The sequence below is a fragment of the Anguilla anguilla genome, chromosome 12 (genome assembly GCF_013347855.1).
Source record: "Anguilla anguilla isolate fAngAng1 chromosome 12, fAngAng1.pri, whole genome shotgun sequence".
NCBI classification, from domain to species: Eukaryota; Metazoa; Chordata; class Actinopteri; order Anguilliformes; family Anguillidae; genus Anguilla; species Anguilla anguilla.
Window position 1 is genome coordinate 986,989 of NC_049212.1, and position 24,070 is coordinate 1,011,058.

General features: G+C 44.6%; 1 protein-coding gene and 1 long non-coding RNA gene across 2 annotated transcripts; one reads left to right on the forward strand and one right to left on the reverse strand.

Moving 5' to 3' along the window:
* The first annotated feature begins 7,363 nt into the window (after positions 1–7,363).
* LOC118210058 lies at positions 7,364–8,252 on the forward strand. Its single transcript, XR_004761800.1, has 3 exons — positions 7,364–7,503; positions 7,759–7,813; positions 7,979–8,252. It is a non-coding gene; the product is annotated as an uncharacterized LOC118210058 (long non-coding RNA).
* Positions 8,253–21,284: 13,032 nt separating this feature from the next.
* Positions 21,285–24,061, reverse strand: LOC118209323 (heat shock protein beta-1-like). Its single transcript, XM_035384557.1, has 3 exons — positions 23,675–24,061; positions 22,400–22,463; positions 21,285–21,995 (listed from the first exon to the last, which is right to left on the reverse strand). Exons 1-3 carry the CDS (start codon positions 24,006–24,008, stop codon positions 21,857–21,859), a joined length of 537 nt encoding a protein of 178 aa, XP_035240448.1. The 5' UTR covers positions 24,009–24,061; the 3' UTR covers positions 21,285–21,856.
* Positions 24,062–24,070: the final 9 nt, after the last annotated feature.

The following is a 24,070-nucleotide window of genomic DNA, read 5'->3' on the forward strand; positions in this document are numbered from 1 at the left end:
CAGTAGTCTTGCAGATTGGGGAAAATGTGTACAGAGTGCCTTGAACCATCTCTATATCACTATCAGTGACATCAATTTCACAAGGTCTCCCTTCTGAAATTTAGGTTAAAAGCAGAATAATGGTAGAGCTGGGAAAAGTCTTTAGGATGTCATTTTTTTTGTTTCTGGCAGAGACGTTTAATAATAAATGAGACTACAAATTTTGTGCCCCCTTTCTGGTGAGGAGTTCTCATTTGTTTGGGAGGTCTAGGTGAATTCAGGGTCCCCCTATCTGAGGTGTTGTGGTGATGGCACACGTGACAGCTCTAAGGAGCGTAGTGTCATACGGTGTTACTATAGAGATGCTGAGATAATGCTTTTCATATCCGCTTTGAGTTTACTTAAAGAAGCAGAGTAATTAGAGTTGAGTAATTATCCCCCACCAAAATGCAACATGATATTCGCTGGAAGGTTCCGCTCTGTCTAAGTGATTCTGTGCACCTTACTTTGCCTGCGGTTGAATGAGCAGACGCAGCGATTTGATGACCATGGCAGAGGGCTCATTGTAGGCTGTATGACCTTGGCAGAGTGGTCATTGTGGACTGTATGGCCGTGGCAGAGGGGTCATTCTAGACTGTATGACCATGGCAGAGGGGTCATTGTAGACTGTATGACCATGGCAGAGGGGTCACTGTAGACTGTATGACCGTGGCAGAGGGGTCATGGTAGACTGTATGACTGTGGCAGAGGGGTCATTGTAGACTGTATGACCGTGGCAGAGGGGTCATTGTAGACTGTATGACCGTGGCAGAGGGGTCATTGTAGACTGTATGACCGTGGCAGAGGGGTTATTGTAGACCGTGGCAGAGGGGTCATGGTAGACTGTATGACTGTGGCAGAGGGGTCAATGTAGACTGTATGACCTTGGCAGAGTGGTCATTGTGGACTGTATGACCATGGCAGAGGGGTGATTGTAGACTGTATGACCGTGGCAGAAGGTCATTGTAGACTGTATGACCATGGTAGAGGGGTCAATGTAGACTGTATGACCTTGGCAGAGTGGTCATTGTGGACTGTATGGCCGTGGCAGAGGGGTCATTGTAGGCTGTATGACCGTGGCAGAGGGGTCAATGTAGACTGTATGACCATGGCAGAGGGGTGATTGTAGACTGTATGACCGTGGTAGAGGGGTCATTGTAGACTGTGGCAGAGGGGTCATGTTAGACTGTATGACCGTGGCAGGGTGGTCATTGTAGACTGTGGCAGAGGGGTCATGGTAGACTGTATGACCGTGGCAGAGGAGTCATGGTAGACTGTATGACCGTGGCAGAGATGTCTGTAGACAGCATGACCATGGCAGAGAGGTCATGGTAGACGGTATGACCGTGGCAGAGGTGTCATTGTAGGCTGTATGATCGTGGCCGAGTGGTCATTGTAGACTGTGGCAGAGGGGTCTTTGTAGAATGTATGACCATGGCAGAGGGGTCATGGTAGACTGTATGACCGTGACAGAAGGTCATTGTAGACTGTATGACCGTGGCACAGGGTTATTGTAGACTGTGGCAGAAGAGTCATTGTAGACTGTATGACTGTGGCCGAGGGGTCATTGTAGACTGTATGACCGTGGCACAGGGGTGATTGTAGACTGTATAACTGTGGCAGAGGGGTCATTGTAGACTGTATGACCATGGCAGAGGGGTCATTGTAGACTGTATGACTGTGGCAGAGGGGTCATTGTAGACTGTTTGACCGTGGCAGAGGGGACATTGTAGACCGTGGCAGGGTGGTCATTCTAGATTGTGGCAGAGGGGTCATGGTAGACTGTATGACCGTGGCAGAGTGGTCATTGTTGACTGTGGCAGAGGGGTCATGGTAGACTGTATGACCATGGCAGAGGGGTGATTGTAGATTGTATGACCGTGGCAGAGAGGTTATTGTAGACTGTATGACCTTGGCAGAGTGGTGATTGTAGACTGTATGACCTTGGCAGAGTGGTCATTGTAGACTGTATGGCCGTGGCAGAGGGGTGATTGTAGACTGTATGACCATGTGGCCATTTTGGCCAGGAGAGGGAGAGGAGTGGCGTTTGAGTTACAGGTGACAGCATCCTTTCCTAGGTGCATTCATGTGTACTGGGCCACTAAACACAATCAGGCTCTTGCCCCATGAAAGCCACACCCTTCATTGGGATGGCAGGTATGCCATCCCGCCAAGTTACGCCTTGGCGGGGGCATGCCCCCATACCTATACAGCACCGAGAGTTTGGCACTTTTCAGGGTTCCCCACAGAAATAACCACAACAGCCACAGACACTCAGCCCTTAAAAACATTAAATTCTGTACATTCTGACCCCATTTCAACAGACAGAATTCATAAACAACTTCACATGTCCACACAATAAAGCCCCAAACTAAGGGGATTTTGCGTTTTCTCCTTCTTCTTCTTCTTCTTCTTCTTCTTCTTCTTCTTCTTCTTCTTCTTCTTCTCATTCTTATTTTTCCTGCCGCCTATCCCACTAACAACATGTCTCCCCATTGGACATTTCACTGACACCAGCCAAATCTGCCCTACACGACCCAATCAAAAACGCGCATACACACGCAAAATACCCATACATTTTTATTCTGAAACATTTCCCGTTCAAACAGCTAGTCCGCCTGTGGCCTAGTGGGTAAGGTTACAGTCTTGGGAACATGGGGTCGTAGGTTCAAGCCCAGCTTGGAACACGTTTCTTTATCCTGCTTCAACCCTCACTAATAATTGTCTACTAGCCTACTTATCAATTATTGCTTTTGCACCATATTTACCCGCCGTTCACCGTTCAGTTATTAACCGGCTACAATATTGCTAAGCCACATGGATTCAACGAGACCTCTTCTGTGCTTACTGGCCTGTGATCTTTAAAACCACGGGCAGGTTTGCTAATGATATTTCACGCATTGCATAGTTATGGCATTAGCTAACGAAGTCACGGCAAATGTATTCCTTTCATTAAAAAGTTACACCAGTTCACCACTGTGCCATTTCTATTAACTATATTTCTTCACTTGGCTACCGTACAAAACTTTCAAATCAGCAAACGCCACGTTTCTATTTCTACATTCCTGTTACCTCGCCCTGTTCTCTATCTACCCACATACGCTACAAACAATTACTACTTATGTACATTCCGCAACTCCGCAGGTTGAACAGCTAATCCGTCTGTGGCCTAGTGGGTAAGGTTACAGGTTTGGGAACACAGGGTCGTATGTTCAAGCCCAGCTTGGAACCCGTTTCTTTAACTTGCTTCGACCCTCACTAATAATTGTCTACTACCTCTTAATTATTGCTTTTGCACCATATCTACCCTCCGTTCACCGTTCAGTTATTAACCGGCTACAATATTGCTAAGATATATGCATTATGACTTACCGTCTGTACGTTCAGTTATTGACCGGCTACAATATTGCTAAGCCATATGGATTCAACGGAAGCTCTTCTGTGCTTACTGGCTTGTGTTCTTCTTTAAAACCACCGGCAGGTTCGCTAATGATATTTCACGCATTGCATAGCTATGGCATTAGCTAACGAAGTCACAGACTGGTAAACCTCACTCACTCACGGCCACCCATATGCATTTCATGACGCAAATGTATTCCTTTTATTTAAAAGTTACACCGGATCACCACTGTGCCATTTCTACTAACTATATTTCTTCACTTGGCTACCGTACAAAACCTTAATATCAGCAAACGCCACGTTTCTACATTCATGTTACCTCGCCCTGTTCTCTATCTAGCCACATAGGCTACACACAATTACTACGTATGTACGTTCTGCAACTCCGCATTAAAACATTACATTTAAAATCATGATTCACTCATAAGTATAACTACTACCACTGAACATGAGAAAAACACATTCGTGCAATAGATTACATTACATTACAGGCAAATGATGTGTGCAATGTTATTTAACCCTCCACTTCAACAACTAACGTTCAATACCGACTGTTATATATACCATTTGATAAGGAATATAAGCTCGCTCATGGTCACTCCATTTACTTCGCACTATACTCCGTGATCATGTCAACCTTCACCTACATGCCCATTCTGCTAAAAACATATTGTTTCAACTACGGAATTTCGTAATTTCATTTTAATTTCTCTCACACTGTTGTTATTCTCTCATATGCAAAGCCTGCTGGGACATATGCGTCTGCTCCTATTCTCCACTATCATGTTTTCCGGTTCTAGTTTAGCAAAACGGCGAAGAGGATTCCTACCTGCAGATTAGCCTATCAAAATGCCTTATAAACCTTACGAACACTAAAAGTGCATCTCCACGAAATAACAGACAATGGAGCAGGACAGAAGGATAAACCTTACAAACACTAATAGTGCATCTCCACGAAATAACAGACAACGGAGCAGGACAGAAGGCTACACAAGTTGCGACCTAGGGAGTTATAATTCTATGGGCGTGTTGATTACTTTGTCAGTCAAGGCTCGTTGGATGGACGTCAAATCCGTGAGTACATACCATATTCCATCTGCGTTTCTGATGCGTTTACGCTTACGTCACTGCATCCTTTCTCACAGCTACTGTTTTACATATATAGCAAACCGAAACTGCTGAACGGTACACGCTCATCAGACTGTACAGATTCACACAACGATAGCCATAATCCACAACCGTTTCTTGCAGGGTCGCATTTCTCACTCTCATAATAAAACGCTTTGCAAAAAGAACTGATATCTCATAAAAAACACGTTTTCAACGTACAAAAATGCCAAGTTACTAAAAAGTATTGATATCAAAATGACGCCAAGTTACGATACTACAAACAATATAGGCTATCTTGCCTCACCGAAATGACATAAGATGTATCTCAAAGCAATGCTACCCAATATTTCCTCAGTTCTTTCAAGTCACTTGGCCCTGTGTTTTCTAATCTTACCATTTCACAATGTCATGCAAACTTTCTGTCAGATCAAAGAGATAAATATTTCGAATTGCCTCATGGAACACATTGAACATTGTACATTGAAATTAATGTATAAATTTATTAATGTACAGAACTGCTGCTGAGCAACGACAGGAAGCACATTTCGCCAGAAAACATGTTTATACTTGCTTCTGAACTGAATTTGAGTACATGTGCAAGTTATTGTATATTTGCTACGTACAATAAATACTGCATGTGAAACACATATTGTACATACATACATAGAGAACTTCTTTATCCGCATGGGGACATTTCCCTGGCAGCATCTTACATTCACATTCACGAACACACTTGTACCAAGAAACATACTATCATTCACGCAACAGAAAGCCTGGGCAGCGAAATACATAGGCCTACATACCAATACAAATTGGACATACACACACCTATTCAATCAATCTTGACTGTGAGAGAGTCATCCACACATATATTTGGCCTGTTCATGTAGTTCATGTTCATGCTTATACACAGGGCCAAGTGACTTGAAAGAACTGAGGAAATATTGGGTAGCATTGCTTTGAGATACATCTTATGTCATTTCGGTGAGGCAAGATAGCCTATATTGTTTGTAGTATCGTAACTTGGCGTCATTTTGATATCAATACTTTTTAGTAACTTGGCATTTTTGTACGTTGAAAACGTGTTTTTTATGAGATTTCTTTAACTGTACAATGTGTGTTTTAAGTTAGGTGGTTTACGTGGACATTTTGATATATAATATGTTGTACGGTACATTTTTCTTTGTATTCTCTCATTTTACCACATTGTTTAGTCCTTAGATAAGTCAATAGAAAATCAGAAGGTGACCAGATGCTCTTAGCTGATCATATGGCATTTCACAGTACTGTATGCATGCTCAACTGCATCATCTCATAGAAGTGGGAGATCAGGAAAGCAAGATCATTGGAGTTACCAAGGTGATGAGATTTTAAAAGTGGAAGGAACCATGTTGTCTTTGTCTGTGATAAGCACTGTCTAGCGGAAGGGCTAGGACATAAACTTCACCATAAAAAACTGAAAAGAAAAATGTTTAAAAAGCCCCATTGAGAGGGGGAGACATCAGGAGGGAAACAGAGTACTGTTGTAAAAGCATGTGTATGTTTCTAGGAAAGTTGGTTGCATTGTGTCACTCATTAAAGATACTGGTTTCTTTGCATAAATGGTCACCTTTTTGGTCATTTTTCTCATTGTGATCACACGGCGGCCAAGACTCTTTCCTCTGGACTCAAACATTGTAATGCTACATCTACCTGGATGTATTGCTTTTACATACACAGCAACTCTTATGCATTACATTGGGGACTTGGGAACAACTGGTTTGGATTTGAGGATTGTTGACCTTTTCAGATACAGTAAGGCTTGGGTGACATTTTATGTACATTGCTAAAGTTTGGATTTGCCTTAATGTACATTTAAAACGAGTTGCTTCACTTTCTCCTCAGCTGTCGAAGAAGTGGTAAGATGTGGCATTTTTGTAATATAAAAAAAACTTTCGGTTTTACGCACAGAAAAGCAGGCCACACACAGACAGAAAACACTGCTTTCCCATGGTTCCTGTGCTCCTTTTGTTTTGCTTTGTTTACTGGGGGAAAATTACCAACAGGATTAATGATCTCTCATGAGAGTAACGGGCTACACAAGTACAGAGCTCCTCTGAGCACAGTTTCAGATTAAACTGTCAAATCGATTGTGAAATAGGATGAACGTGGCACATAAATGTGACCTTCAGCTCAGTTTACGTCCTGTATTTAAGCACATTCCCGGTGGAGAGGATATCTTAGCAAAGGGTGATTGCCAGGCTACACAACAGGGTGGAGCTGCTGAACTCTGTTCCCTCCTAGACACTGTGAGTCGGCATAAACATCATAACCACATCTTTTTCAGTTTTTTAAGCTGTGGCTACCACTGTCCTGTTTACATGCCTTTATTATTATTAATAGCTGAACCTCTACTGTTGATAGATGATTGAATGTTTCACAGATGTATTTCAAACATACAGGCACTTCATAAAAAGGTTTGACCAAGAACATAATATGATTGTGCATTTTTCCATTTCCAACATAGCTTGGCAAATAAAAAATAATCTATCTGCTCCAAAACAGCATGTAATCTGTACTTGATCTGATTTCACACAAGAAAGCCTGGAATCAGCACATGTCCACGGCAGGACCGACTGACTGATCTGATACCTGCCGTGATATTACCTCTTATTGTAAGAACTATTACAGTACAGGAAATACACTGACTTCCACATGTTTCCCTGGAATACAAGTGTGGTGGGGTGGGCGTGGTTTGAGCGTCGGCTGCAGAGAGATTGAGTGAGAGGAGCGGCTCTCGGATCCTTCGTCACAACTGTCAGGTGGAGGTAATCAGCGCCGATAATTGTCAATTGTTTAATTGCACTGATTGCCTCTGATTGTTTTCAACAGTGAGCCTGGGGTTTTTAAAAGCGGAGACCGGGAGTCTTCGAGAGCGAAAAACGCCGGAGAGAAGACGGAACTGCACCGAATTACCGAAAACGAAAAAGATCTGTGGTACGTTGTAGCCAGGCGAAGCCGGTGGTGAAATAAAAGAGCACGCAGTGCTAAAACCAAAAACCTTGTCTCAAGTGAGTCTGTTGGCGGGCAGGAGGGGTGGCACTCACTTGCCACAACAAGGTACCTGGAAAAAAAAGATGTTTCCACCCCACACGTTCTGGAAGTTAATATGCCACAGGTTGGCTGACATCTAACAGGCTTAAAAATCTTAATTATATGGAATGGAATCATTGTAATCTTTATATTCCATAGGCAAAATGTTTGATGTTTTGGCTGAAGGCCGGTTACAGTCATGAGAACAGCATGGGTAAGTACAACACATTGCCAGGGTGTAATCTAATGCCAAATAAACAATCACCAATTATATACTTCCCTTGAGACTTGCACAGAAAAAATTAATAAAAAATTAGGGATAAGCACATCTTATACTGTGAACGGGTATAAATACTGTGTATCTGTGTGCTATATTCAGGTACATACACCTGCTGCACTTCCAGGAGAGGGGACCTGTGCTGTGACGGCAGATTCCCTGCTTTCGTCGGCACGGTACTGCAATGCAGAGCACAGAGCCGCAACCGCAGCAGCTATCCGCCTCCTATCAATGATCGCTGAACAATGGGCTACTCCTGGGCAATGAGGCGTAGTAAACCAGCTGTTTGGTTGCCTTATGGTTTCTAAATATGGAGTAGTGTGCCTTTTACACAGGATAAAGCAATAAACTAATGTTAATGCTCAGCTAAGAGTAATAATGAGGCTAAATTCCCTCATGTGACAGCATTGCTATTGCAATCCAACTGTAATGCTGCATAACGTCACTAATCAATAACCATAAACGATTACAAATTACTCTGAATTTACAAAAGGACTCTGTTACTTTTATAAATATATTTATTAATACATCGCTATGATCATTCAAATAATAACATTGCATGCAAAATCATTTCACGCTAACACTAATATAAATTACCTTCCAGCCATGTAAAAAGCTGTAATTCTTTTGGACAATGGCCTCACTTCTTAATATTAGCTACATCCATTCTGCTTTTCCGCAGAAATAAAAAATATTTTAGTTTGTCAAACGAACAACAGGAGCAATAAAACGCAAATAATTCTCAGGTTTAGGCTCTGATCTCCAATCAATAATTTTCACTCATTTTAGCCAATTAATTTAGAATTTATTCCACTGTCTTATGTTCAAGCCACACTGTCCTGCCTACCTGCTCTTTGTCATCAGACTACCATTCATTTGACAACATTTACATGAAATGCTCCATCCCTCACGGAGGAGTTTGTTCGGAAAAGACAGCTGATAAGTAGTCATGCTTATTCTCTATTTCACGTGAAGCCAGGGAACTCTCGCGCTCTATTGAAGGCTGGCGGCTGGTTGCACGAGATGCCGATGACGAGCCGACTTCAGCCACAGCTTCCCGAATGCCTCTTTCAGGAAATGAATTTCTATGCTTTGCTGTCTCCGTTTTCAGCCAATAGCTGGTTTGTGAAAGTAGCAAAGTAACCAATCCCGTTCCTGTTGCTAGGGCTATAATAAGTATCACATATTGCCTCAGCCAACCCCCTCTCCAGTGCGCTTCTGGGACAACCAGATACAAAAAAATTGGGCAAGAAATAGCGCATTAAAGCGCTGTTGCAAACAGTTTTCAATGGCAGTCGTTTGATGCGTTTGTGGCAGTTGCAATTTTGAGAATTGATACAAGGGCTGATGACTTCACAATTTTCTTTACAGATAAGGCACGGCCTAATGAGCTAGCAGTATGTTTCACATTTGTTGGGTGTTCATTGTTCTTTAAATTTTCAGAAGAATAACAAAAACCAAGGTCCAGAATACACAAGAGAGTTTATGAATCCCTACATAATCTGAATAATCGTCTGCTCAAGAGTCTGTATAAGAAAAACAAATAAAATAGAATAAATATTGGAGGGGGAAAAAATAGTACCTATGAAAATTAATTCAAGGTCATTCTTTAATTTCTAAATAGCAGACAAGCACTTTTTAACTGTCTTTAGCCAAGCATTGGACTACATGAATCAATAGATCAACTTTAATTTTGTGTTTTGCCATCTAAGACAATTTTCCTTACTTACATGTTTCCTTCCTCCAGCTGTTTCATGGAACAAATGCAAGTTGAATGAATGACTTGAAGGAAATGCACAATTAGAACCTTTTGTGGTTTCTACCTCGGTATTCCACGTAAGGACATTGGAATGGTCCCCCCTCAGCATTCCAACTGACTGCCCATACTTGCTTTGGCTTTCCCACTGCTTGTGCAGATTAAGCTACTCTTAAGGGGTTTACACTGATACCATTTGACACCATTTGAGTCTGTGATGTCCATTTACTTCCAAACAAACAAACCACCAAACAATAAGTACAAACAAAAAACTGCTTTTGGTACAAACAATGTCAGAATATTTCACCGTAATCATCCTAAAAACTTTATCATTCTCAAAAAAATTCTGATCTGACTGCTTAGTATAGTTTTCATTTATTTTCACTTGTTCATTTGCCCCTGAATTGCACCCCCGACCTGCACGTTTAAATCAATCAGGTGCCAAAATAAACTTCATTGCACACAATACTGTTCTTATTGTGCCAAACTATGTTTACAGACACACTGGCGTATGCCTGTAATAATGGATATCAGTATTCTGGGTAATGGTCCTTATATTGGTCAAAGTAAAATTTCAAATAAATCATTTTCCTGCTGAAGCCATTTATACTACAGCCACTAATGCTGTATCATGGTCAGTTCCCCAACACTCCAAACGATGTCTGTACTAATATGTCTATATTGTTCTATGGGAGACATAAATAGCTTATTGAATTATTATGCATTATTGCGTTAACACAGTCTTATATGTCATCTTCTCAGAACTGTTTTTGTTGAAGAGATTACTTTTGTTCTAAACACAAATCCATGTATTTCATTATCAAAACAAATGTACCATGCAGATCCTTAAAGTTATTTTGAATTTGTGTGTGGTTTGCCTTGATGATAAGGTAGAGTGAATAACATTCTGTGAAAAAATAAAACTACAGACATGGTTATTTCTGGGTGGGATATATAAGTTTACACAACTCAATGCCCTGTTTAGAGGACTATCCTGCATGTCTTATATCGGTTACTCAACACTAATAACCAGCATAAGGGCTTATTGGTGCTGTGCATATGATAAGGCTTTTACATGACTTGCCAAAGTTGGAATGTTAGACTTTTAAAATAAAATTTTTATTTTAAAAAGAACAAAGAAGAGAAAATAAGCTGGTGAGCAAATAAATCAAATAAACATAAAAGGGAGGTCTGGGCCTCCCTGCGCTAGGAGGTCTGGGCCTCCCTGCAACAGGAGGTCTGGGCCTCCCTGAAATAGGAGGTCTGCACCAAACTGATGGGAACCACAACAAAACAAACTAAAATAACAAAATGAGAAAAAGACCACTACCCTGTGAGCCCATCACCCCGTGAGACCACCACCCTGTGAACCCACCACCTTGTGAGACCACCACCACCCTGTGAGACCACCACTCTGTCAGACCACCACCCTGTGAGACCACCACCCTATAAGACCACTACCACCCTGTGAGACCACCACCACCCTGTGAGCCCATCACCCTGTGAGACCACCACCCTGTGAGACCACCACCCTGTAAGACCACCACCCTGTGAGCCATCACCCTGTGAGCCCACCTATATCAGGCTTAAAATCATTTACAGAGAGCCAGCCAGGGAGGTAGAAGTCCTGATGTGTACAGTCCCATGATGTAGGTCTCAGCCTGTGCTGACAAAAAACTAAAATGTAATTAACAAAAATAAATAAGTAGTATAGAAATTGTAAGAAAAGTGGAGAGCTTTATCATTCTTTTTTCTTATCGATCTCCCATGAATATTTTTCTGTGTGGAGGTTCCTTTTAAGACCAATGGGCCTCATTCACCAACCGTTCTTAAAACTCACTTAAGCAGTTTTCACAAAGATTCTGACATTCGCCAATGTTTTCTTATTTGGGATTTGTTCTTAGATAAGAACAGAATCTATGCACACTCAAGAGCACACTTACGCACATTTGAGTGCTGACCTGTTTGTGCAAAATAATTGGTTATTGCGTTTTCTTCACAGTTGTATAATATTATAGGATTTAAATTACAATAATATTTTTATAATTTCTAATATTTTTTAATTATTATTTTCATTATTTTAAGGTGCATTAGAATTAAGGTGCCAGGTTCTGCCTCAGAGGGTGGTTGCCTCAGCGGGAGTTCATCTGTAAATAAATGATAAAAATCAAACCATTGTAGTGAACATATTATATTATATTATATTATATTATATTATATTATATTATATTTGGGTGTTTCAATTATGCAATGTTTGGTCTGTACTGCAAAAGCAAATGTTTAAATTTTGAATACAAACTAAGCACTTAGGTAACACTTTTTAAACACATGGACATGTTGAAGAAGAGAACACTTATTCAGAGGCTTCACTAGGGGCGTGCGGACCGCACCGGGTGACACCATCAGAGGGGGGTGACACCAAAATGACTGGCAATAAATCTTTTGTGCAGTTTGCTGCCAGTTGATGTAATTAGCGGTATTAATGTGACGAGAAGCGCTTTTCTTGCCTCAGATTTGACATCAAACCATTTTTTTTCCTTCTCCGGATACAGCGGTCACTGAACGAGTAATAGCATCCCATGCATCTTTTTTTGTGTTATTTTACATCCACTACTGACGCTACTAAATATGACAGGTCGTTTGCTGTTCACTTTCTGCAGCAGTACCTCCACTTCAGAACTACTGAAGTTTTTCTTACGTTAGGAGTCCGGTGCTCCACCGTCTTTAGATTTTCATTTGGCATTCCTGACTTCTCTCTCAACTTTTATTTTCAATTTCTGTGTGTGTACAAGGCCCTGCAGTCTCATGCCCTTTTATGGGGATTGGCGTTTACCTATGCTAATTGGGAACAACTGGCACACGCTTTCAGTTTACGAACATTATAAGAACACAGTTGTGAACAATTCTGCGTTTAAGAACACGTCATGAATCTGATGTAGACTTTTCTTAGGACCTTTCTCAAGATCAAATTTAAGAAAAAACTTAGGAAGATATTGGTGAATGAAGCCCAATGTTCTGAGAACATGATAATGTAGCATGTACCTGCATCCTTGCAGCGGCAGTGGCTGTAGCATTGATTGCATCCCGGGTATATGGATTTGATCTCAGAATTCTGCAGGACAGCTCCATTTCCCAGCAGCCTGCAACCAGCTGCTCTTCAGATAATGAGATCCTCTCACTTTCTCTCTCAGTGAATTGCATTATTTATTTCCCTGAGGATGAGGCAACACACTTTCTCTGTGCTCACCCCCCCCCCCCCCCCCCCCCCCCCCCGCCCCAGGCTGCACCACAGCAAGGAGTGTGTGTACCTGTAGAGTGCACGGCCCTGTAGAGCACACTGCTGCTGTGTCCCTGTAGAGCACACTGCTGCTGTGTCCCTGTAGAGCACACTGCCCTGTAGAGCACACTGCTGCTGTGTCCCTGTAGAGCACACTGCCCTGTAGAGCACACTGCTGCTGTGTCCCTGTAGAGCACACTGCCCTGTAGAGCACACTGCTGCTGTGTCCCTGTAGAGCACACTGCCCTGTAGAGCACACTGCTGCTGTGTCCCTGTAGAGCACACTGCTGCTGTGTCCCTGTAGAGCACACTGCTGCTGTGTCCCTGTAGAGCACACTGCTGCTGTGTCCCTGTAGAGCACACTGCTGCTGTGTCCCTGTAGAGCACACTGCCCTGTAGAGCACACTGCTGCTGTGTCCCTGTAGAGCACACTGCTGCTGTGTCCCTGTAGAGCACACTGCTGCTGTGTCTCTGTAGAGCACACTGCCCTGTAGAGCACACTGCTGCTGTGTCTCTGTTGAGCACACTGCCCTGTAGAGCACACTGCTGCTGTGTCCCTGTAGAGCACACTGTTGCTGTGTCCCTGTAGAGCACACTGCTGCTGTGTCCCTGTAGAGCACACTGCCCTGTAGAGCACACTGCTGCTGTGTCCCTGTAGAGCACACTGCCCTGTAGAGCACACTGCTGCTGTGTTTCTGTAGAGCACACTGCTGCTGTGTCCCTGTAGAGCACACTGCCCTGTAGAGCACACTGCTGCTGTGTCCCTGTAGAGCACACTGCCCTGTAGAGCACACTGCTGCTGTGTCCCTGTAGAGCACACTGCCCTGTAGAGCACACTGCTGCTGTGTCCCTGTAGAGCACACTGCTGCTGTGTCCCTGTAGACCACACTGCCCTGTAGAGCACACTGCTGCTGTGTCCCTGTAGAGCACACTGCCCTGTAGAGCACACTGCTGCTGTGTCCCTGTAGAGCACACTGCCCTGTAGAGCACACTGCTGCTGTGTCCCTGTAGAGCACACTGCTGCTGTGTCCCTGTAGAGCACACTGCCCTGTAGAGCACACTGCTGCTGTGTCCCTGTAGAGCACACTGCTGCTGTGTTTCTGTAGAGCACACTGCTGCTGTGTTTCTGTAGAGCACACTGCTGCTGTGTCCCTGTAGAGCACACTGCCCTGTAGAGCACACTGCTGCTGTGTCCCTGTAGAGCACACTGATGCTGTGTCCCTGTAGAGCACACTGCCCTGTAGAGCACACTGCTGTTGTGTCCCTGTAGAGCACACTGCCCTGTAGAGCACACTGCTGCTGTGTTTCTGTAGAGCACACTGCTGCTGTGTCCCTGTAGAGCACACTGCCCTGTAGAGCACACTGCTGCTGTGTCCCTGTAGAGCACACTGCTGCTGTGTTTCTGTAGAGCACACTGCTGCTGTGTTTCTGTAGAGCACACTGCTGCTGTGTCCCTGTAGAGCACACTGCTGCTGTGTTTCTGTAGAGCACAGTGCTGCTGTGTCCCTGTAGAGCACACTGCCCTGTAGAGCACACTGCTGTTGTGTCCCTGTAGAGCACACTGCCCTGTAGAGCACAGTGCTGTTGTGTCTCTGTAGAGCACAGTGCTGCTGTGTCCCTGTAGAGCACACTGCCCTGTAGAGCACAGTGCTGTTGTGTCTCTGTAGAGCACACTGCCCTATAGAGCACACTGCTGCTGTGTCCCTGTAGAGCACACTGCTGCTGTGTTTCTGTAGAGCACACTGCCCTGTAGAGCACACTGCTGCTGTGTCCCTGTAGAGCACACTGCTGCTGTGTCCCTGTAGAGCACACTGCTGCTGTGTTTCTGTAGAGCACACTGCTGCTGTGTTTCTGTAGAGCACACTGCTGCTGTGTCCCTGTAGAGCACACTGCCCTGTAGAGCACACTGCTGTTGTGTCCCTGTAGAGCACACTGCCCTGTAGAGCACACTGCTGCTGTGTCCCTGTAGAGCACACTGCCCTGTAGAGCACACTGCTGCTGTGTCCCTGTAGAGCACACTGCCCTGTAGAGCACACTGCTGTTGTGTCCCTGTAGAGCACACTGCCCTGTAGAGCACACTGCTGCTGTGTCCCTGTAGAGCACACTGCCCTGTAGAGCACACTGCTGCTGTGTCCCTGTAGAGCACACTGCTGCTGTGTCCCTGTAGAGCACACTGCTGCTGTGTCCCTGTAGAGCACACTGCCCTGTAGAGCACACTGCTGTTGTGTCCCTGTAGAGCACACTGCCCTGTAGAGCACACTGCTGCTGTGTCCCTGTAGAGCACACTGCTGCTGTGTCCCTGTAGAGCACAGTGCTGCTGTGTCCCTGTAGAGCACACTGCTGCTGTGTCCCTGTAGAGCACACTGCCCTGTAGAGCACACTGCTGCTGTGTCTCTGTAGAGCACACTGCCCTGTAGAGCACACTGCTGTTGTGTCCCTGTAGAGCACACTGCCCTGTAGAGCACAGTGCTGTTGTGTCTCTGTAGAGCACACTGCCCTATAGAGCACACATTCCTCTCCCAGTCCCTCGACTCACTTTGTCCTCTTGTCTGCAAACCAGCACGCTCTTCACCCCCCTGCCCATGGCTGACTGAGTCACTACGCTCCAGCAGAACATCACTGCGGGCTGCAGAGAGGAAGTGGAGGAAATCCAGATCCTCTGATGACCTGACCGCATATCATACCCTGCTGGCAACTTTCACATCTGCCCTCACATCAGCTAAAGCCTAATTTTTCCAGTCAAAGATCAGTGCATGTGTCTCTGACCCACACAAAATATTATTCACCTTCTCTTCCCTCCTCATTTCTCCTCCTCCACCCCCATCTCCCTCTTACTTTTCCGCAGATGATTTTCTGACCGCCTTTGAAGGAAAGGTGGCTAAAATCCAGAGTATAACTTGCAGACACTGCAGCCCTCCAGGACTGTAGTTAAACCCGCAGACACAGTGGCCCTCCAGGACTGGAGTTAAACCTGCAGACTCTGCGGCCCTCCAGGACTGGAGTTAAACCTGCAGACGCTCCGGCCCTCCAGGACTGGAGTTAAACCTGCAGACTCTGCGGCCCTCCAGGACTGGAGTTAAACCTGCAGACCCTGCGGCCCTCCAGGACTGAAGTTAAACCTGCAGACTCTGCGGCCCTCCAGGACTGGAGTTAAACCTGCAGACGCTGCGGCCCTCCAGGACTGAAGTTAAACCTGCAGACTCTGCGGCCCTCCAGGACTGGAGTTAAACCTGCGGACGCTGCGGCCCTCCAGGACTGGAGTTAAACCTGCGGACGCTGCGGCCCTCCAGGACTGGAGTTTGGCACATCTTCTTTGTCCTCTCAGGTGCAGGAAGTTTTGTATGACGCTAGATGGCAGCAGAGGCCACAGACTGTGGAGTGTAAAACAGTTGGATAACTCAATGATGGAAAGAAGTACAACTGCCTTTGCAATTTTGATTATAACAGATTTAGTCTTATTTCAAGAGAATTTACGTTCCGCTCTTGTACAGATATACCAATGATTTTTCTTAGTGAATTAATCAATCATTTTTCACATGGACACTATATGGAATTTGGGTTATCTGGTTTAAGCCCAAGAAAGGTGTAGCATTAGTTATATGCATTTTTTTAATTCTATGAAATTGTAATGAAAAGTGTTTTTTTTTTTTTTTTTTTTTTTTTTACCGTCAAGCCCAATCAATAAATAAATAAATAAATAAATCATCTTATGCAGTTTTAAAGCAAACATACTGGTATTTGTACAGTGTGCTCTTTAAGCCTCAACACTGCAAGAGCTTTACATATATATATATATATATAGACTGTTACATATTCATATTTACATGTACAATGATACGGTGCCTTGCAGTTTGTGAGAATTTCAGATGGCAGCACAAGGCTATACACTACTGGAATCTTTTTATGAACAACCTCTCTGCTCATCAGGGTCTAAAAGGTTTTTTTTCTCGACTTCAGTTGTGAGGGACCATGGTCAACTGCAGCCCATTTGTGAATAAACACAGACAGGAAAAATGCAGTGTCTGTGAGAAAAAAGAGTTCATAAGAAAAGATGAAACGGTTTATTTCAGTTACATAATATAAATTCACATTACTTGCAGGGAAAAGTTAACTGTAACAGTGCTATCAAGAGTTTTAAAAGGATGGTTCACTTCTTGACATTACTTTTAGTGAATGTTTTGGATTGGCCCATAATATTTTTATTTGTGATGGAGGATGTTTTAGATGCTTACAGAAGTTTCTTACGGTCTGCGTGCTTTGAAATGGACTGCATGGGTGCATTCACGAGCTTGTGGTCTAAAGAAAAAAAAAAACACAGCAAGTCTCATGAGCAGCTTGTACAGTGGCGTTGTTTAAAAAAAATTATGTTTAATTTTATTTTCAGTCTTATTTTATGTTCACTTATTTTAAACTGATGCTTAAGGAAAGAATTACTTGCAAAATATTAAAATGACTATTTATGTTTATAATTTTGAATGATGGCTAAGTGATTAAGGTGTTCATACATACAGCCTTTGGAAACATACTGTTCCATGTTCACATGTGCTGGAACAGCTGCCATGTGCTTTGTCCTCCAGGGTGCAGAGAGGAAGGCCACCAGCAGGCATGTGGAGGACTGTTTGGCCCCTGGACACAGGCTGGCATGTGGAGGACTGTTCGGCCCCTGGACACAGACTGGCATGTGGAGGTCTGTTCGGCCCCTGGACTCAGGCTGGCATGTGCAGGATTGTTTGGCCCCTGGACTCAGGCTGGCATGTAGAAGACTGCTTGGCCCCTGGACTCAGACTGGCACGAGGAATGTGCACCGTGAGCATGTGAAGGGACTCAGGGAATTAGACCTCTCAGGGCGGCGAAGCGGAGATGGCTTTTTTAGAGTCCTCCTGCTGGATTTCTCCTACAGCCCTGGGTATGTTCCAGCCTTAGCATCTGTTAAATAGAGCTGATGATGTAGGTGTGACAATGAGTGCGGTTGCTGCACATGCCGTATCGTGTGCCAGTCCGCTGGGGTGGGAGTATAGAGTGATGCATATAGATATACATTCAGCACATAGCCACACAGCCAGCCCCCTGCCCTCTCTGCTAGCTCAGCTGTTTTTAGAATGTTCCATCCCTCTGGTGAGCCTCGTGTACTGATGCTGAAACAGGGGGGTATTCTGAGCTCAAAGATGAACGGGGACATGTATTCAGGGTACAACAGGCACAGTAGGCAGCTTCTATCCTGTGCTCACCTCGATCGCAGGTTAAGGAGCATGATCAGAACAGCGCGGCAGCAGAAAGAGGTGATTCAGAGAGGACCTCACCTGCGAGGAACAAAAACGCTGCATTAACCACGCTTCCATTTTAGGGTCTGCCCAGGCCGGGGCGAAGTGCTGCGTGACCTTGTGAAAGAGATGGTGAGGGGCAAACGGAGGCTTTCTATACAGGGAACTCTGGGAGGGTGAGGCTTTGCAGTCCTGTTACTGAGGTCTTTGTGGTGTAACCCCCAAAGATTGATGAGAAGCATGATAGACGGCAACAGGAGAACAGTTGATCTGCCGGGACCTAATCCATGCTTTACTGTCCGTCTCTTCAGGGTACAAAAGCCATGAGGACTAGCTTCCATATGCAACACGCCTAAAACAGGGTAGTGGAACACATTATTTAATTGTGTTTTTATTGTTTTATTACCATTTTAAAATGTTCTTTCTATTTGGAATGCCCATTTGCAATTGTTAACTGACCCCTTTGGATAATACAGGACCCTCTAGAAATACAATCATGTGTGCCCTCCAAAGCATGAGCATCCCCTATTTCACAGTAAAATGCCCAGTAATGACTGAACACTAACAGAGCACTCTGTTTGATTTGCCACTGAACAGTTCACAGTGTTTTTCAGTCCACTATCAAAGTGGCTGAGCCACATGGTCTTTGTGCTGTAGAACTGCACAGTGAGGCACAGGAAGGCTACACGGCTCTTACTAGTGCACAGTGAGGCACAGGGAGACTACACGGGTCTTGCTAGTGCACAGTGAGGCACAGGGAGACTACACGGGTCTTGCTAGTGCACAGTGAGGCACAGGGAGACTACAGGGGTCTTGCTAGTGCACAGTGAGGCACAGGGAGACTACATGGGTCTTGCTAGTGCACAGTGAGGCACAGGAAGACTACAGGGGTTTTGCTAGTGCACAGTGAGGCACAGGAAGACTACACAGGTCTTGCTAGTGCACAGTGAGGCACAGGGAGACCACAGGGGTCTTGCTAGTGCACAGTGAGGCACAAGAAGACTACAGGGGTCTTGCTAGTGCACAGTGAGGCACAGGGAGACCACAGGGGTTTTGCTAGTGCACAGTGAGGCACAGGAAGACTACACGGGTCTCGCTAGTGCACAGTGTGGCACAGGGAGACCACAGGGGTCTTGCTAGTGCACAGTGAGGCACAGGAAGACTACAGGGGTCTTCCTAGTGCACAGTGAGGCACAGGGAGACTACACGGGTCTTCCTAGTGCACAGTGAGGCACAGGGAGACCACAGGGGTCTTGCTAGTGTGCAGTGAGGTGCAGGATGTCTCAGTGACTGAAACCCATCCTCCCTGGGATGCTAAGACTACCTACCGCTCATTTCTCATTTCTGATTGTTAAATATAAGCCCTTAAGCAGGGCTTGTATTTCACACATTTCTACACTGTACACGGTCTGATCTGACTGGAGGAACCACGGGTAAGCTTCCCTCAGCACTGCACTGCACTGACCCCAAGGCTCAGGCATTCCCCATGTCTGCTTTCGTACCTCAGGGACGCCACATGCACAAATGTAGTCTGGTGTCATGGGAACACCATCTATCTGAGCCATATGGATGGATCACAAGTCAGGCTTTGATGGAAAATCTTTCGGGTCCTTGTACTGCTGGTTTCTCTTTACATGTGCAATATATATGCTTATGCATCAGCTAAATTAAGATCATGGGACAGGTGGGATGTGACAGTAAGTAATGAGTAGCCGAGGCTCCTGGGACAGTTTCAGAGATACTGTGCGTCAGCCAAGTGGAGAGCCATTAAAAAGAAACATATATGGGGAAATGCTCAGTACACTGGTGCCTTCTGCCGCTCTCCTGCTGACCAAGCTGAAATCAGAATCCCATGTTCTCTTTCAGAGGCAATCCTTACCAATGCATACCAATGCATACCAATGTTTTCCAATGCTTACCAATGCTAACCAATGCTAACAAATGCTTACCAATGCATACCAATGCTAAGCAATGTTTACCAATGCTTACCAATGCTAACAATGCTGACCAATGCTAACCAATGCTTACCAAAGCATAGCAATGCTAACCAATGCTTACCAATGCTTACCAATATTTGCCTGTGTTTTTCCAAGACCCCGCAGTTTTTCTAAGCCCCAGATTCAAACTAGTGCTCAGTAGGGCTCATTCAATCCAGGGGTCCCTTTATTAATGAAAATATGATAACCGAAATAACCTGGATGTCTTTTTTCTTTTCCTACATATAATATAACTTTGCCCATGTGAGATGAATTTCACTGACGGGCTTTGTAACAGGGATTAGAAGGGGTGTCTCACTTGGAAAGCTTTCCTCTTTAAAATAGCTGAAGGTTAAAATAGATAAAGCACCAGTATTTCTCCAGATATAAATACTTCAGCAGGTAACCATGTTATGAAACTCTTCATCATAGGTCAGTTGAGACAGAAATGATTTTATTGATTTGTAACTGTACCATAAATTCACATAATTGTGTCTTTAGATGGGTACACTGCTAAAGACACTGCAGATGTGACCTGGAGCTTCGGTCTCTTAATCTTAATATGGTAATGCCTATGAAATATGTGTACAGCAGGGAGTACACATACGGCCAGCCTTCATGGATGGCTGGCATGCCATCAATTATTTACTGTCCCCTGTTTTTTTTTACATGTATTATTTATTCAACAATAAGCTATTGAGCTCAGTTAGGCTTTTCTTCAGGCTGCCTTTCCCCACTTAGTTTTGTGTTCCCACCTGATTGGGAGTGAATGACTTGAGAATATATCAGACTGTTAATGTCAGTAATGGATTGCTGGTTGGCTTTATAGACATGCTGTAACTGGCAAGGGAGAATGAGGCTTTAGGAACTGTAGTGGGTGGAGAAACAATGTGCTTTCTGTAACCAATCAAAAACATTTCTTCTCATAGAAGAAAAATGTATACTGTATCTCCACGTTATTTTAACTTTGCCTACAGTCTGGTGAGCTTCGCAGTCACCAAAATGAACACCCAAATCTGTATGTTTTCAAGTCAGATTATCACACAATCCTCAATTATTGTTTTTTTTATTGATATGCTTTGCTGAAATATAAGTTCCTAATAACCTTAAAATTTCAAAAAAACTTCAAGAAAATGTATCATTGTTTGTCAAAAATCTGATTTTATTACTTCCCACCTGTAACAGATACAGCTCCACAAATGCAACCACAGACCAGATATTAAAATGCATAACCAAAAGTAATACATTTCACAATATGAAAAAGTAGCAAAAATGATTACAAAACAGTAGCATGGCTTTGCTTTGATTTACCAAAAAGCTGATTTAACTGTGTCAATCAAATAAAACCTCACCAAACAAACTGACATTAAAGAGACTCCTCAAACTGCTCCTCTGCTAAGCAACCGGATAAGAGAAACTGAGAAGAGGCAGGATGCTGGAGAGCTTTCAGTTTGCTTTTCTCAAGAATATGAGTATATAAGAGTATACTTCCAGATGTATTCACACAGGTCTTAATACTGAGGTCTTTAAGAAGGAAAGATGCCTTGATGGTACAATCGACGTATCTCTACACACAATAAAACATAGCTGGAGCAGCTGCATTGACTTGTGATGGCTTGCACTTGTGAGCTGGTACCCCCCTCCAATGACAGAGCCCCCCCTCCAATGACAGGGCCCCTCCTCCAATGACAGGGCCCCGCCTGGGAAGCTTCACTTCTTGGACTTGAACACAGGGATGCTGACATCGCCTCCCGGGTTGTCTGCCTTGGGCAGGGGGGCCTCCAGTATGAGCAGGCCCTCAGGAGAGAGGGAGCAGACGACCTTCTCACTGTCAGCACCAGGGGGCAGTCTGCAGCAGGGAGAGATCACAGCACACGCATTACCCACGCCTGACTCTGCAGTCCTTTCCCCAGAGCCAGCCCCACATAATCAACACAGCACCGTTAATCAAACGCATCCTGGCCTTAACTCCAGAGACGCTTACAGCGGGACTTCAACAACATTCCTGCGCAAATCCAACACGAGCTGTTGCTTTGCTCTGTGCTAAAGGCTGAGTATAAAGTGTAGTTTCAGAATCCGTGCAGCGAATTCAGTCTTCATCCCACAAAGCATGAAACAGTATTCAGCTTGACTGTCCTTCATTAATTGTGTATGGAATGCTGCAGGAATACATGCAGAGGAAAAGTATGGTGGTGGTGAGAGCTTGGATATGTTCCTGAGAACAGAGAATATGTAAGAGAGGAAGATACTCACGTGTATTTCCTGGTGAAGCATCTGGACACATAACCATGTTCATCTCTCCTTTCCTCATGAGTCCCTACAGATACAATAGACATTGACAGGTAAGTTCTGCTACTGAGGTCAGGGATATGCACGCAATGTCAGGCACCCTTTATTTACTTTTCTGTGTCTGTAACTAAAGGTGGCATTCCAATGACCCTGTGATAATGGAATGCCGTGTCTGAACATTCTCCCTGCTGGCTCATATGAGATCTCTGGCTGCTGGAGGAGAACACCAGACAGCTCCTCTGTTTTGCTGAACTAATCACCAGTCTTTTATGGTCAGGTTGTATGAACCAAGCTTTGGAACTGCCTGTTTTGGCATGATGTGTGGAAGAAAAAGTCTACACAAAGCTACAAACTCAGTCAGGTGCATTACTGTGTATAAAAGCATAAAATGCAAACCTGTATAATAATAATTCAATAACAAGAATATATACTCTAAAGGAATATGGGATATTAACAATATTTATTTGATGAACAAGCTTAGAAGTCATGCAGCTCTGAATGCATTGGACAGTTAACAGGAAAGGTTTGACAGAAGGGTGAATTACTCTAGTCCTGGGGGGCCACAGCGTTCGCTGACTTTCAGAGCGTTTCAGCACCAGAGATTCTTTAAGGCACTGACTGGATAAAGAAGCGGCACACCTTGTTCTCAAGGCCTGAACTGGCAGTTATTTATAAGGAAACCACAAAGACCTGCAGACACTGCGGCTCTTCAAGGCCTGGAGTTGGACATCCCTGGTTTAAAGCATCAGACAGCCAGTGATCAGGTCATAGCACACCTCCTGGTCCTTTAGCACTGGAGCACCAAGTGATGCGGTGAAGAAGGCCACTGAGACATGTCTGCAAGCCCTATTATAACACTAACACCGCAGACCTAAACTCACCAGAGATCTCCACGACTCCATTCCTGGTCTTCACCACCAGCTCCTCTGTCTGCAAGCCCTATTATAACTAAGGTGACTTAGTTAATGCACCTGTCTTAACTACTGCTTGTATTTTTCCATAGACCATTGTTGCTGCTCTCGTTTGTGTTAGTGTTAATCAGTTTAACCTTCAGGGTCCAAGTTGAACTATGCGGTTGTTCCCTGCACTTGGACTGGTACTTCTCTCTAGGGTTTTCGTCATACTTGTTCCTGGTTATGGTTATACACTTTGTTGTACGTCGCTCTGGATAAGAGCGTCTGCCAAATGCCTGTAATGTAATGTAATGTAATAACACTAACACCGCAGACCCAAACTCACCAGAGATCTCCACGACTCCATCCCTGGTCTTCACCACCAGCTCCTCGGGGGAAAAGTGGTTGACGTCCAGGGTGACCTTCCACGTGTTCTGGGAGTTCTTGATCTCGGATATGCCCCGGGACATGGCCCGAGCATAGGCTGGCATCGGAAGGCTGCCCATGGGGCCGGAGGAGAGGTACCCGGGCCAGTGCCCGCTCGGATGCGGGTACCAGTCTTCCATCAGGGCGGGCATGCCGAAGGACTGGTCGACGAGCCGGCTGCCGTGGTGCCAGTCGCGGAAGGGGTCCCAGCTGGGGTGGCGCAGGAAGGAGAAGGGGACACGTCGCTCGCCCATGGCTTCTGCCTCACACAGCGGAGAGAGAGAGAGAGAGAAGGTAGTGCCTGCTGCTCGGACCT